General features: G+C 36.1%; 1 protein-coding gene across 1 annotated transcript in view; it reads left to right on the plus strand.

The window, feature by feature from the left end:
* SMC1 (structural maintenance of chromosomes 1) overlaps positions 1–17,374 on the plus strand; it is a 551,991-nt gene that overhangs the window by 398,566 nt on the left and 136,051 nt on the right. The window contains exon 21 of the mRNA XM_090412308.1: positions 1,687–1,872. Within this exon, the coding sequence (XP_090268434.1) occupies positions 1,687–1,872 (186 nt within the window). The remainder of the gene's footprint in view (positions 1–1,686; positions 1,873–17,374) is intronic.

The raw sequence follows: 17,374 nt of genomic DNA on the forward strand, positions 1-17,374 counted from the left end.
ATGCTAACTCTCTTCAACCGAATTCCATATGTAAAACTGCTATAAAACTCATTATATATATATATATATATATATATATATATATATATTTTACTTAGTTTTAACACTTCTACGAATTTTAACATGTTCGGTTGAATTTTATTGCTGCCTTGGGAAATCGAACTCACACACATCTAATTAATAACAATAGTTTTTAGTTAGATACTGTGTTTGCCCATGCAACATATGGTTTTGTTTCAGTCTATATAGCATAGTTTCTGTATGAGGGGACATGTGATTCATTAATTAGCGTGTTTTTATCCCAGTTGTCTGTAATTGCACTATTTGTTGAGAAATATATTACACAGACTCCTCATACCTTATTCACTGGCATAATAAAAGTACTTGTTTTTATTGCCTCTGCAGTATAGTGGCTGTTAGGAAGGGGTGTTGTTTACCACTGCAAGAGAATTACTATCTCCCCACATGAACTTGTTTAAGCTTTTTTTTTTCATGTGTGAAGTATATGCGAAACTTTTATTGGTAACAGAAAACTAGCTTGGATGACAGTGATAATATAAAACGAGTTTTGATATGTATATAAAGTCAATATCAACAGTCCCTGATTACGAACGCGTGATGAAAGGGACAGGGAGATTTGGAGCTTCCCTAGAGAGCATTTGAAGTAAATACAATTAACCACTGCTTTGAAATGAAACATATGAATAAGCAATATTTACTAATATTCATTAAGTGCCGAAATACGCAGGATGCAAAGTTTGTGAACCATCACCAATTTGTGAATTTTTCCATTAAAATATAAAAAATAACAAAAAAGAAATAATAAAAGTTAAATACATTTCTTTTAAAATAAAAAAATTCTACTTAGTCTTAAAACATTTTAAATTTGTTTTCGTTATTTCACGCCCCCCCCCCCCAAACAAAACCTATGGCCCCCAAGGGGTCGCGGCCCACAGTTTGGGAAGCACTGTTCTAGGGCACTCACTACTTTAGTCCATCTTGATATTGGTTTTGCTGAGCCTCCTTAGCTATTAGTTTCAATTATTTTCTTTGGTTCAATTCCTGTCTAGGATGTGAAGAACCTTTATCAGGTTTTTTTTTAACTGAGTTTATGTCATGTGGTCTCATATGGAGGGTTCTCCTCTTAGAAACTTCGCTTTTTCATCCCACTACCAGACAAACTTGCCAAGAAAATGCACACAATTTATAGACAAAAGTACATTCAGCTAGTATCATTATATTGGTTTCATAAAATAGTGCAATACCTGTCCAGAATCTCATTCAATTGCACTAAGTGGCACCATTTAAGACTTCAGAACTTACTTTCTTTCCTGAATAGTGATGTAATCTGTTATGCAAATCCGATGTAGCCCAAACTGTTATTTGACAGACTTTAGAATTACAGCATGTTACTATATTCTTCATGTTTGTTGTGACTGCGAATTGAATAACTGTGATTATAAGTACAATATTTTATCAGTCAATTGTATTTACAGTTGCCAGAATTCTGGCAACTGTAAAATACACTTGACTGTTTTTTTAATTTTTCCACATGATTTTGGAGTCTTCACCAGCTTTTTATAAAGCATTCTCTAACTTAAATAAATTTACTACTATTTTTATATTGCACTTTGTACAAGTTATAAGATAAATCTTATTTATTTTTCTGGATCTGTGATGTCATAGTTAGAAGACATTGTTATTCCAATGAAGCGTGGCACTATGGATGATATTGATCATGAAACTCCTTCAAGTCAGCATGATGAAAGTGAGTCAACTGATATAAGTGGCAGTCAAAGTACTCAAAAAATATATCAGAGAGAAGCTAAAATCCATGTGCAATACCGTGATTTGACTGATGAATTGAAGGATGTAAGTTTTTTTTTTAATACCCCTTATAATTTCTTTAGGGTAGACATGATACACTGTATGTATATAAATTGCTTTATTCTACTTTCATTATAATTAATATCATTTTAAGATTTTACTTGTATTTATTTTAAGAATAATAAAATGTCATTAAATCCGATCATCTATACAGAAATTTGAAATTAAACTTGCTTATTTTAATTTATATATTTTTTCTTTATTCATAAATTGCCTTTTTGATCAAATAATATTGTAACTATAAACCAGGATTCACCATTTCTCCCAAATAACTTCACATATGAAATAGTTATAGATGACATGGCTGAACCATTGACTTCTCTTTTCTCACATGCAGTAAAAACTGATGAAGTTACTTAATGTTGGACATGTTTCAGAAAGGCAGCAGGCACTGAGAGAAAATAGGCAGTAAAAATGTAAGCTGCATGTAAAATAAGCCAAACAGTGTCAAAATCAAATTGGAAGATATTGGTAAGAGGACAAAAGGTAAATATTGCGAAGATGTTAAATGTTCTGTTGGCTATTGAAAAAGCTTAGGCATATAGAAGAAAGTAGTGTAAAAGGTTTCAGAGATGATAAAAGTGACAACGAAAAATTAAATGAAACAGAAAATATTCACAAGGTGAATATTTTCTGTCACAATGCAGTCAGGAGTACATATCAGTAATTCAGGTAAGAAAAGCCATAAAAACTTGAAGTGTGGAAAATGCAGCTGGAGTAGATGGTATTTAAATAGAAATGCTCAAAACTGGAGATATAAACATTTTGCAGTAGCTATACTGCATAATTCAGAAGGCTTAGGTCAGAAGATTGAATTCCAGATGATTACAGTAGAACTACCATGGTATCCATATCTATAAAAAAAAAATAAAGAAAGAATAAAAAAAAAAGGAAATACAACCACTTAACTATTCTGGAGCTAGCTCATAAAGGCATTCTATAAGGTAACTGAGAGAAAAGCTGTTCTATGGTTTCTGTTTTAATTTCTAATCCTTGCCTTTTCATTGTACATACGCTTACTAGGAATCTATCTGAAGGCTGAATAAACAAAGATGTTCTGCCATTTTTGAATTCAGCTGACCAGTTTGTATTCTATATTAGCTTACAGTAAAAGGCACTAATCGTACAACATGATGAAATGTCATGCCACCTGAGACATCATCCAATTTATTAAGACTCATGTTGTTTTCATCACAGGAAGGGCAGACAGCTGAAAAGTTAGCTAATGGAACAAATTTGTACTCAGTATCAGCAGAATTGAGATTAGGCACAATCAACATAAGGTATCAACACAAAAGAATTAAAGAAATATAACATTAACATAATTGTTATTTCCAAAGCAAAGAATGCAAAAAAGGTTTCAGTTTCTTCTGAATAGGATGTTGCATTATTACCTCATAGATATTCAAACAGGGAAGGAAGAAGGAGTAGTTATAGTATCCTCATCATCAAATACCTGATATATACCCTCAAGGGGTGTACAGGATATGTTAGTACTACATGAAAAATTTACATCATTACTAACTTCCCATCTACAATTTTCCTCCAAATCAGTCTATTAAATGTCAAGACACCAATATTATCAAGTCTTATATTTCTGCCTTCTAAGGCACTTTTTACTATATCAATCCACCTATATCTTGGTATTCCTCTGGGTCTGTCCTCTCCCATTCTGCTTAAGTGATCATACCACCTGAGATTAGCTCTGCTAATGCATTCCTGGATGCTGACAATATCAAGTTCTTTCCTAATATCGTTGTTTTTAATATGATATTGTCATTGATGCCATCTGTTCACACCTCTAATCTTACTCAGGACTCTCATATCTGTGGTCTCTAGTCTTTGGTTAAGTGTTTTACTTCTGACCCAGCTCTCAGATCCATAAGTTAAAACTGGTTTGAACACTGTCTTGCATACAGCTAATTTAGTATTTTGGCTAATTTCTCTCATATTCCATATTAAATTATTCATTTGACTTCCTACCATACCAGTTTTTTGGATTCTGTTGTCTATTTCCATATTTAATTTACCATCTTCACTAAAAATTGTGCCTAAGTAGCTGAAATGCTTTACTTGTTCCACAGCTTCTCCGTTCACAATGCAGTTAACATTTTAAGTGATTCTGCCTATTTTCATTGTCTTTGTCTTTTTATTGCTGACCTTCATATAATATCTATTACAACAGCCATTCAATTTAGTCAGAGAATCTTGTAGCGAATTTATTTAGAAGCATAACATCGTCTGCAAAGAGCTGACATTAACATCTCCAATTTTCTTATCAGGTTTAATACCACTTTCCTTCATAATATGATCCATATAGATAATGAATAAGAGAGGGGATAATGTACATCCACGTCTGACACCAGATTTAACATTAAACCATTTTCCTGTACTTCCTTCAATTCTAACTGTTGACTTACAACTCAAATAAAGACTAAGTATTGCTTGATATAATCTTAATATAATGCCCCATTAACACCATATAACTATAGCGTTTGGAATAGCTTCTCTCTCTTGGCACCATGTCATATGCCTTTTCCAGATCTACAAAACTTAAATACAGATCTTTGTTATGTTCCCATGATTTCTCAACTATTTGTCGTAAAGTGAAAAATCTGATCTTGGCAGCCTCTATTTGGCCTGAATCCAGCTTGTTCTTCACCAAGCTTCTCTTCCACAATCCTTCTCAACCGTTTCTCAAGTATACTTGCATATATCTTATCAGGAACACTCAGTATGAAATGCCTCTATGATTCTCACATTCAGTTTTATTTCCCTTTTTATATATGGGTACTATGAGAGCTGTACTCCAATCATCTGGAATTCGTCCTTCTGTCCAGGCCTTCTGAATTATGCAGTGCAGCCACTGTAAGACTTTTATACCACCATACTTAGCATTTCTGGTCGAATATCATCTATTCCTGCTGCCTTTCCATATTTCAAGCCTTTGATGGTTTTTTCTACTTCAAGTATGGATATGTATTCCTGACTGCATGCCTGTTGAGTGTTTTTTACCACTGTGCTGTCACTGCTTGTTTCATTTAGCAATTTTTCAAAGTAATTACTCCATACTTCAAGGATATCTTTTTCTCCTGTTTTCATGTCACCTTTATCATCTCTAACTCCTTTTACAGCACTCTTTCCTCCATTCCTTAGCTTCTTCAACAACCTCCAGAATATTTTGCCACCTTCTTGATATTTATTTTCTATATTCTTGCCAAATTCTTCCCATGACTTTTGTTTAGCTAGTTTTACACACTGTTTAGCTTTCTTACATTTGTCTCTGTATTCTGTAAGAGTAAAAGCTGACTTATTTGCCAGGAACTTTTGATATGCTTTCTTCTTTTCCTTCACTGCCTCTTTAACTTCCTGTGTCCAACATGGAATTCTGATTTTTCTATCCTTGCACACAACCTCACCGCATGCATCTCTGGCTGAATCAATCAGTGTTTTCTTCAGAACTTGCCACTGAATTTCCAAGGTTTGGTTCCTGCTCTCAAACTCTTTCATTTTTTCTTCAATAATATTTGTGTATTTTAGTCTACAGTTCACAATTGAGAACTGCTCAACTTTTATTAGCTTTAAAACTTTTTACATGTTCTTCTTTTCAATATGAAATTCAGTTTTATCCTGCTCAAGACTAAATGGTGATTGCTTCCAATTTCAAATCTTCTGTACACTCTGGTGTCCTGCACCAGGGAGAAAACATCACTATCAACAATAATAAAGTCAATGAGACTTTTCTTATTCCTTGCTTCTTCTCTCCATGTGAATTTGTGCACATTTTTATGATGGAACATGGTGTTAGTAATAACTTGTCCATGTCCTGAACAGAAATCCAATAGGTATTTGCCATTATTATTAGCTTTGCTCTTTTCTCCAAATTTTCCCAAAATATTTTTGTATGTCTCACAATCATTTCCTACTCTGCTATTTAGATGCCCAACAAGGACCAACTTTTCCTTTTACATTGTGTCAGTTGCTTTTGTGAGACCATAGGCACAAATAGGTCTCATTGTCCAGTTCCCCATTCTGATATTTACCCACATCACTCTACTTGAGACTGCCTGCCATTCAAGAAGATGAGCCTTGTATTTAGTGTTGAATACTATGGCTACTCCTTCTTTTCCTTGATTGTCATTGTCTGAATATAACATTTTGTATTTATTGCTCAGAAAGATCTCACCAGTTTTTGTCTTTTTTGTTTCAGTCACCCCTATTATGTCGATCTGGGGCTTATCCAATTCCTCAGCTATCTCCATTTCTTTGCCATTCAGGCTTCTTATGTTGATAGTCACCCCTATTATGTCGATCTGGGGCTTATCCAATTCCTCAGCTATCTCCATTTCTTTGCCATTCAGGCTTCTTATGTTGATAGTCACCCCTATTATGTCGATCTGGGGCTTATCCAATTCCTCAGCTATCTCCATTTCTTTGCCATTCAGGCTTCTTATGTTGATAGTACCGATCTTTAACTCTGGTGATGTTGAGTTGGGGTGTGTTTTCAGATTTGTTCCAGTAGCTGACTTTTTGCTGTTTGCCCTGGTTCCCTATGGAAAACAACGGGGGCCTTGTTTAACCGGGCGATGCCCCAGCCAGCATGAAATTCTGTCATGTTGTACCATCATTTGAAATTTTTGTTTAAGCTAAAATTTCAAATACAATTTGGTTGGCTAAATCCCAAATTGCCAGCCCATAGTTGTTCGTTCAGTATTCAGGTAGATACCTAACAGGATGCACCATGAGAAGGTGAGGATTGGACATTAGGTCAGAAGCCCTGGTCGGCTCTCTGCATTCCTTTGAAGGCTATGTGGAGGTCTCCTTTCAGTTATATAACTTTCACCCCTTAAGCACTCCGAGAAAACTGATCTTGAAAGGAAACTGGAACATTATCAAAAGTAAGTGAGGGTGAAGAAGGATCATTCTTGTTGCATTAAGGCAGGCCTGAGCTTTTGTGACATTGAAATTTACTGAGTTGTAGTCACTTCATCAGGGGATGTTGAAGAGATCAGTATTTAAGTCATTAGTTATGGAAGATTTTGAGGCTTCTTTGATTTGAGTACCACAGGGTTACTCAAATGAAGAAGAGGAATGGAGAGTGCTGTCTTCAAGAAAACCGTGAATAGAGTCTGAGGTCAGAGAGAGAAAGTCAATGATGTAAAACAGGTGGTGGGGGGGGGAAGCATACAGATGCCCAGGATACGTAGTGTAAAACAATCTGATGACAGGATGTCTTTCACCATGCAATGAACAACCAATGAGGAAGCTGGCAATCCAATCAGAGAGGGACAGAGGCGTTGATTATAGACACAGTCAAATGCCTTTGAAATATTGAGAACAAGAACCTGGGCTTCTCCAGATCTTTCCATGGCTTGCATCCAAAGGTGGGTGACATTAGTGAAGAAATCAGTTGTAGAAAGAGAATAGTGGAATCCACACTGGTGGCCATTAATTAAGTGATGAGTGTCAAGGTAGGGAAGAAGCTAATTGTTGAGAATATTCTCCATCCTTTTTGAAAGTACTCAGGCAAGAGCAATAAAATGGTAGTCAGGTGGGTGACTTTTGTCTTCTTTTTTAGGATGACAAGGCCTTCTTCCATAATGTTCAGTATGTGCCAGTTGAATGATAGCTTATATAGGTGACACAGAATGGGAGTTAATTCTGAGAGACAAGTTTTGAGCACAGCCCAAGGAATACCATCTGGACCAGGAGCTTTATTAGTTTTGAGATTATTCAGGGTTTTCCTGATGTCCTTCTGGTGAAAGTTCATAGAAGGCATGCAGTGGGCAGTTTGTGGTAGTGCAGGAGGTGATTTACCTTGGTCATTAAAGCAAGAGTTGAATGAAAAAACTGTGTCAAGAAGCCCACCTTTTCCATGGGTGAAGTTACAATGGCATCATTAGGATACAGGGGAGGTGAGAACACAGAAGGGCAGAAGTTAAGCCCAATAGCCTGAGCAAGGAACCAAAAAGTGTGACTGCCAGTTGAGTAGGAAGTTTATTGCATTTCATTCTTATGGTCTGCTTTGGATCCATTAACTTGGGCTGTTGTGCAAGCTGAATGAGAAGCTAGAGTTTTTAATATAAGCCACTAAACATATCCTACATTTTAATCATGGATTGCAGAACAGCATTTTTTTTGAGAACTAGGGTTGCATACAGATCAGGGTTTTGCAGTCAGAGTGGGAAATGAAGGCTCTTATTCCAGTGAGGATTATTTCAGTTATTAGTTCAATGCAGATGTTTGGATCAGGAGAGCAAAAAACAGTAATCTGACCATGGAAAAAGGAATTAAAAATTCTAGAGGTCATCCCAGTTGGCATAAATCTAGTGCCATAGGGTACAAGGATGAGATTGGCTAGGAGGTGGATGAAGTGTAGATGAGACTTGAATAAGACTGTGTTCAAAGTTGCCAAAGGGAAAGAAAAGACATTCACAGTATATTAAGAAAAGGTAGAATGTTGGAAGAATGATAAAGATTATCTGGTATTCGGGTTAGTAGGTTAACTCTTTGTGATAGGTCATGACTGATGGCAATTCATTCAGATTCATTTCCAGCCTGATCTGTAAATTGCAGTTAGGGAGCCTGTTATTTCATAATATGGATTATTAGTTTGCATGAAATCCATTTTTAGAGGTTCTTAAGGGTCAAAGCTGAATAGCTGGAAGAAAACCTCCAGTCAGTTCTCTACATTCTGCATTTTATGTAATCTAGAGCAGTGCTTCCCAAACTTCTGGATGTCAGGGCCCCCTTTGCAAAAATTAAAATATTTCACGGCCCCCCTTGAAAAAAAATCGTAATAGACAGATATATTATTATAATATTTATTGTATTTATATTCAATACAAAACATACACAGCGAATATTGCAAAAATCAAATGCATATATTACATTTTTTGCCTCTTACCGTTTGGTTCTGAAGACGATGCGGATTGTTCTGGTAAAATATGAAATACTGTCCTTTTTTTTTAGTCTGTTTCTACTTCTGATTGTTCGCGGGATTTTTTTTAAATTTTTTATCAGCCACTTATCCATCTCAGGGTTAAAGTTTTTAACGTAGAATAGATCAAATAATATCACCACTTACCAATACTGGCACACAGCAGACTGATAACATGAAATTAGTGAATATTACCTGAATAAGGGAATCCCGGACCAAGAACATTTTTCTCTTTTGTGTCTTTTCTCCCTTTACGGTAATTAAGCCTAACGCGAAACAGACAGCAAAGGCAGGTTATTAAAGCGTGCATATGATTGGTGCGGTATTAACAAAAGATCGCGCAGCCGAAAGATAAAAGCATAGCTGACAATTAAGTTGAAATGCTAACTCTCTTCAACCAAATTCCATATGTGAAACTGCCATAACATTCATTATATATATATTACTTAGTTTTAACACGTTTACAATTTTAACACGTTCGGCTGAATTTTATTGCTGCCTTGGGAAATCGAACTTACACATATCTAATTAATAACAATAGTTTTTAGTTAAGATACTGTGTTTGTCCATGCAACATATGGTTTTGTTTCAGTCTATATAGCATAGTTTCTGTATGAGGAGACATGTGATTCATTAATTAGCGTGTTTTTATCCCAGTTGTCTCTAATTGCACTATTTGTTGAGAAATATATTACACAGACTGCTCATACCTTATTCACTGGCATAATAAAAGTACTTGTTTTTATTGCCTCTGCAGTATAGTGGCTTTTAGGGAGGGGGGTGTTGTTTACCACTGCAAGAGAGTAACTATGTCCCCACATGAACTTGTTTAAGCTTTTTTTCATGTGTGAGGTATATGAGAAACTTTTATTGGTAACAGAAAACTAGCTCGGATGACAGTGATAATATAAAACGAGTTTTGATATGTATATAAAGTCAATATCAACAGTCCCTGATTGATGAAAGGGACAGGAAGATTTAGAGCTTTCGAAGTAAATACAATTAACCACTGCTTTGAAATGAAACATGAATAAGCAATATTTACTAATATTCATTAAGCGCCGAAATACGCAGCACCAGTGTGTGAATTTTTCCATTAAAATATAAAAAATAACAAAAAAAGAAATAATAAATAATAAAAGTTAAAATACGTTTCTTTTAAAATGAAAAAAATCTGCTTAGTCTTAAAACATTTTAAATTTGTTTTCATTATTTCACGGCCGCCTCATCAAATCCTACGGCCCCCAAGGGGGCCGCGGCCCACAGTTTCGGAAGCGCTGATCTAGAGAACCGACTGGGGCTTCTGACCCAATCCTCACCTTCTCGTAGTGCACCCTGTTATGTATATATCTACCTGGATACTGAACGAACAAGGATGGGTTGGCAATTTGGGATTTAGCTGACCAAATTGTATTCTTATTGGCTTAAATCGCAATTAAAAATTATGGTAAACCATGACTAAGGGGTCATTAAACCATGATTAAGGAGACATACAAATTAAGGAGTGCTTAAGGGTCAAAGCTGTATAACTGAGAGGAGACCTCGACTTAGCCTTTAAAGGAATGCTGAGAACCGACCAGTGCTTCTGACCTAATGTCCAATTCTCACCTTCTCATGGTGCACACTGTTGGGTATCTACCCGGATACTGAACGAACGAGGATGCGCTGCCAATTTGGGATTTAGCCAACCAAATTGTATTTCTATTGGCTTAAACCAATATAGAAAATGATGGTACAACATGACAAAATTTCATGCTGGCTGGGGCGTCGCCCAGTTAAACAAGACCCCATTGTTTTTGCTAGGGAACCAGGGCGAACAGCGAAAAGTCAGCTACTGGAACAAATCTGAAAACACACCCCAACTAACATCACCAGAGTTAAAGATCGGTACTATCAACATAAGAAGCCTGAATGGCAAAGAAATGGAGCTAGCTGAGGAATTAGATAAGTACCAGATCGAAATAATAGGGGTGACTGAAACAAAAAAGGCAAAAACTGGTGAGATCTTTCTGAGCAATAAATACAAAATGTTATATTCAGGAAATGACAATCAAGGAAAAGAAGGTGTAGCCATAGTATTCAACACAAAATATGATGCTAATCTTCTTGAATGGCATACAGTCTCTAGTAGAGTGTTGGTGGCAAATATGAGAATGGGGAACTGAACAATGAGACTTATTTGTGCCTATGGTCCCACAGAAGGTTCTACTAAGTTAGAAGTGGAGGAATTTTTTGATGCTTTTAAAAAAGCAGCTGACACAATGAAAAGGGAAAAATTGGTCCTTGTTGGGGATCTAAATAGCAGAGTAGGAAATGATTGTGAGACATACAAAAATATTTTGGGAAAATTTGGAGAAAAGAGCAAAGCTAATAATAATGGCAAATACCTGTTGGATTTCTGCTCAGGACATGAACTGGTTATTACTAACACCATGTTATCACATAAAAATGTGCACAAATTCACATGGAGAGAAGAGACAAGCAATAAGAAAAGTTTCATTGACTATATTATTGTTGATAGTGATGTTTTCTCCCTGGGAGCAGGACACCAGAGTATACAGACGATTTGAAATTTGAAGCGATCACTATTTGGTCTGAGCAGGATAAAATTGAATTTCATATTGAAAAGAATAATATGTAAGAAAGTTTTAAAACCAATAAAAGTTGAGGAGCTCTTAGATGTGAACTGTAGACTAAAATACACAAATATTATTCAAGAAAAAATGAAAGAGTTTGAGAGCAGGAACCAAACCTTGGAAATTCAGTGGCAAGTTCTGAAGAAAACATTGATTGATTCAGCCAGAGAGGCATGAGGTAACTTTGTGTGCAAGGATAGAAAAATCAGAATTCCATGTTGGACACAGGAAGTTAAAGAGGCAGTGAAGGAAAAGAAGAAAGCATATCAAAAATTCCTGGCAAATAAGTCAGCTTGTGCTCTCTCTTAGAGAATAAAGACACAAATGTAAGAAAGCTGAACACTGTGTAAAACTGGTTAAACAAAAGTCATGTGAGGACTTTGGCAAGAACATAGAAAATAAATATTGAGAAGGTGGTAAGATATTCTGGAGGTTGTTGAAGAAGCTTAGAAATGGAGGTAAGAGTGCTGTGAAAGGCGTTAGAGATGATAAAGGTGACATGAAAACAGGAGAAAAAGATGTCCTTGAAGTATGGTGTAATTACTTCAAAAAATTGCTAAATGAAATAAGCAGTGACAGCACAGTGGTAAAAAAACTCTCAACAGGCATGTAGTCAGGAATACATATCCATACTTGAAGTAGAAAAAGCCATCAAAGGCTTGAAATATGGAAAGGCAGCAGGAATAGATGATATTCGACCAGAAATGCTAAGTATGGTGGTATAAAAGTCTTACAGTGGCTGCACTGCATAGTTGAGAGAGCCTGGACAGAGGCTAATTCCCGATGTTTGGAGTAGAGCTCTAATGGTAACCATATATAAAAAGGGAAAGAAAACTGAATGTGAGAATCACAGAGGTATTTCCCTATTGAGTGTTCCTGCCAATCTATGCAAGTATACTTGAGAAACGGTTGAGTAGAATTGTGGAAGAACAAGCTGGATTCAGGCCAAATAGAGGCTGTCAGGATCAGATCTTCACTTTACGACAAATAGTTGAGAAAGCATTGAAATATAACAAAGATCTGTATTTAAGTTTTGTCGATCTGGAAAAGGCATATGACACGGTGTCAAGAGAGAAGCTATTCAATATGCTACAGTTATATGGTGTCAATGAGGCATTATACCAAGCAATACTTAGTCTTTATAGTCTTTATTTGAGTTGTAAGTAAGCAGTTAGAATTGAAGGAAGTACAGGAAGATGGTTTAATGTTAAATCTGGTGTGAGACACGGATGTACGATATCACCTCTGTTATTCATTATCTATATGGATCCCGTTATGGAGGAAAGTGGTATTAAACATGATATCAGAATTGGAGATGTTAATGTCAGCTCTTTGCTTTATGCGGATGATGTTATACTTCTAAATAAATCCGCTACCAGTTTACAAGATTCCCTGACTAAATTGAATAACTGGTGTAATAGATATGGTATGATGGTTAGCATTAAAAAGACAAAGACAATGAAAATAGGTAGAATTGTTGAAAATGTCAACTATGTTGTGAACGGGGAACCTGTGGAACAAGTAAAACATTTCAGCTACTTAGGTATGATTTTTAGTGAAGATGGTAAATTAAATATGGAAATAGACAACAGAATCAACAAAGCTCGTATGGTTGGCAGTCAATTGAATAAATTCATATGGAATAAGAAAGAAATTAGTCGGAACACTAAATTAGCTGTATACAAGACAGTGGTCAAACCAGTTTTAACCTATGGATCTGAGAGCTGGGTCAGAAATAAAACACTTGACCAAAGATTAGAGACCCAGATATGAGAGTCCTGAGAACGATTAGAGGCGTGAACAGATGGCATGAATGCAATATCATATTAAAAACGAGGATATTAGGAAAGAACGTGACATTGTCAGCATCCAGGAATTCGTTAGCAGAACTGATCTCAGGTGGTATGGTCACTTAAACAGAATGGCAAGGAAAGATTAGCAGAAGAAGTGTTTTCTGACAGGTTGGCAGGAAAACAACCTCAGGAAGACCAAGATATAGGTGGATTGATACGGACTGAGCTATCAGGGGGTGAGGGAGCAGAAGTGGCAACTCTGTCTCACTTAAAACCTCACAAAGCCCAATGACAACTCGGTGACATGCCGAGTAGTGCCGCGATTAAATAAGTACCTGCTGTGGTCACCGCCCCTGACATTGGGAAGCAGCATTGTCAGTACTGACACAAGGTTGAAGCCAAATGATGACGGAAAAGCTTGTGATTAGAGATTTGCAGATGGCAATATGATTATATTGTGTACGTCTGTAATACTGCGGAGCAGAAAGCAAACGGAGAAACTACTGCTCTACCTTATCTCCAGAACAACCACCATGGTGAGCAAACCCTTACAATTGGCCCCAAGTTCCTGGCGTCCCTTAAATGGGACAGGGGTGCTAAGAATCTCCGGGCTCAAAATGGTGTCCACTTTTAAAATTGCAACTTGGAATGTCAGAACTCTGTATGAAGCTGGCAAATTAAGAAATGCCACAAGAGAAATGAAGAGGCTGGGCATCCGGATTTTGGGAATTTGCGAGACAAGATGGCCAGGATCTGGAAAGTGTCAACAAGATAATGGGACAATGTATTACTCTGGGAATGATGAGAACAAACATCGACATGGTGTAGCTGTAATGGTAGATGAAGAAATCAATAAATCAGTAATAAATTGGATTCCATTTTCTGAAAGGATAATGCTGTTACAACTTGAGGGAAACCCCGTTAACATAAATATCATCCAAGCTTATGCACCCACAGCTGACAAAAGTGAAGAAGATGTTGAAGAGTTTTATGAACACCTAAAAGAGATTAAAAACCTAACAAAGAAACATGATATAAACATAGTGATGGGTGACTTCAATGCAAAAGTGGGAAGAGGGGGTGATGGAGAAATTGTTGGCGAACATGGCTTAGGCACAAGAAATGACAGAGGAGATTACCTAGTCTAATTCTGTCAGGAAGAAGATCTAACAATAGCAAATACCTGGTTTAAACTTCCACCAAGAAGACTGTACACTTGGAAATCGCCTCAAGATAACCAACATAATATTGTCAGAAATCAAATTGATTATATACTGATAAATAAAAGATTCCACAGTAGTATAAAGAGTGCAAAGACTTATCCTGGAGCAGATATCTCATCAGACCACAATCCCATAGTTGCAGAAGTACGTCTTAGATTAAAATCAGCTAAAAAATCACAAAAGAAGAAAAAGAAAATTGATGTAGTAAAACTGAAAGACCCGAACATAAATAAAAGTGCCAAGACACAGCTTAACCTACAACCGATTAACATAGAAGAAAATAAAAGTGTGGAATCTCTTTGGAATAGCTTAAAGAATGCCATCGTAACAACAAGTATTGAAGAAGTAGGTTATGTGAATAATATAAAACAACAGGAATGGATGACAGATGAGATTCTTTCTCTTATTGATACAAGAAGAATGTATAAAAACAAAGACCTAGCCAGGTATACAGAAACACATAACATCATCAAGAAAAAAATAAAAGAAGCCAAGGAAAATTGGATGAAAAATTTATGTACTGAAATTGAACTGCTTCAGAAACAACATGATAATTTCAATCTGTATAAGAAAATCAACGAAATTTCCGGAAAACTGAGGAAAAAGCAAATAGTGTCTCTAAGAGACGAAAATGGAAAAATAGTTCTAGAAGAAGAGAATAAAGCACAGATTTAGATAAAATATGTAACAGAACTTTTCAATGATACTAGACAGAAGCCTATAAATATAAAAGATAACATTCAAGGACCAGCAATCATGAAATGCGAAATAGAGAATGCTATACAAACAAGTAAAACAGGAAAAGCCAGTGGACCAGATGGTGTGCAAACAGAATTTTTAAAATTAATCGAACCAGATAACATCAAACTTCTCGAAAAACTATTTAATAAAATATATGAAAGTGATGAATTTCCATCAGATTGGCTCAAATCTACATTTATCACTATCCCACATTTATCACTATCCCAAAGAAACCCAAAGCGAATTCCTGTGGTGACTTCAGACTTATTAGTCTAATGAGCCAAACATTAAAAATATTTTTGAAAGTAATTCAGAATCGCATTTATAGAAAAAGTGAAGAAACTCTAAGTGAAACACAATTCGGCTTTCGGAATGGTTTTGGTACTAGAGAGGCCCTTTTCTGTACCCAAATATTGATACAAAAATGCATAGAAAAACAGAAATCTGTCTTTATGTGTTTCATAGATTTTGAAAAAGCATTCGACAAAGTCAGACACAACAACTTAAGAGAAATCCTTCAACAAATAAGGCTAGACGAACAAGACATAAGACTAATAACAAATCTGTATTGGAATCAGTCAGCTACCGTTCAATTAGACAACATTACCACCAGTGATATTAACATCAAAAGAGGAGTGAGACAAGGATGTGTGCTCTCACCACTCCTGTTCAACATATATGCAGAGGTAATCTTTAAAAAAGCATTGGAAGAATGTCCAGAGGGAATCACAATAAATGGAAAGATTGTTAACAACCTACGATATGCAGATGACACCGTGCTAATTGCAGATAACATTATGGATCTCCAAAAACTCGTTGACAGAGTATACATAGAAAGCCAAAGAATGGGAATAAATATAAACATCAACAAGACAAAATACATGATCATCAGCAAACATCCAGCCTCATCAATGAAACTGACACTCAATGGGAAAAATATTGATCAAGTGTCAAGATATAAATATCTTGGTTGCTGGCTTAATGAACGGTGGGATCCAGAAATAGATATAAAGACATGGATTGAAGTTGCACGGCAGTCCTTCATGAAAATGAGAACACTATTCTGCAATAAAGACCTAAACATGGAAGTCAGATGCCGAATGCTGAAATGTTACGTGTGGTCTATTCTGCTCTATGGAGTTGAAACATGGACATTGAAGGCAACAACCATCAAAAAAATCGTAGCCTTTGAGATGTGGCTATACAGAAGAATGCTAAAGATATCATGGACAGAAAAACTTACCAATGAAGATGTCTTAAAATCCATTGGCAAAGCTAAACATCTTGTACAAATAATCAAGAAACGAAAAACATCATATCTTGGCCACATCATGAGAAACAGCAAATACCAACTTCTACAAACTATTTTGGTAGGAAGAATTGATGGCAAAGGAACTAGAGGAAGAAAAAGAATATCATGGTTTGACAACATCAAGACGTGTACAGGAAAGAGCAGTGCACAACTGCTCAGATTAGCACAAGAGCGCAGTTTGTTTGCCAAGATGGTCGCTGACCTTCGATAGAAGATAGCACAATAAGAAGAAGAAGATACGGTACAAAGTGCCTTAAACAATAGAAATATAAGATCTGATAATGTTGGAGTCTTGACAAGTAACAGACTAATTTTGAGGAAAATTGTAGATAGAGTGGTTAGTAATGATTTAAATTTTTTCTGTAATACTATCATATCCTGTACACCCCTTCACGGTTGTTGTTGGCCTGATCCATTGAGTCGTTTCCGAATCCTAGCGACACCACGGACATACAGTCTCCATTCCGTTCTGTCCCTGACCATGTTTTTCAGAATCTTCAAGCGCACTCGAGTTGCTTCTTTAACTTCATTCACCCATCTAATTCTTGGTCTTTCTTTTCTCCTGCTTCCATCAACTTTAGCATGCATCATCATCTTCTCCAGACTGTCATTTGCTCGCCTGTACCCTTGAGGGTACATGGCAGGAATTTGATGATGATGATGAGTTTTACACATTGTTTAGCTTTCTTACATTTGTCTCTGTATTCTCTAACAGTACAAGCTGACTTATTTGCTAGGAACTTTTGATATGCTTTCTTCTTTTTCTTCACTGCCTCTTTAACTCCTTGTATCCACCATGCAGTTCTGATTTTTCTATTCTTGCACACAACCTCACCACATGC

The sequence above is a fragment of the Typopeltis vanoorti genome, chromosome 2 (assembly GCF_054136105.1).
Source record: "Typopeltis vanoorti isolate ZY-2024b chromosome 2, IOZ_Tvanoo_1.0, whole genome shotgun sequence".
NCBI lineage: Eukaryota > Metazoa > Arthropoda > Arachnida > Uropygi > Thelyphonidae > Typopeltis > Typopeltis vanoorti.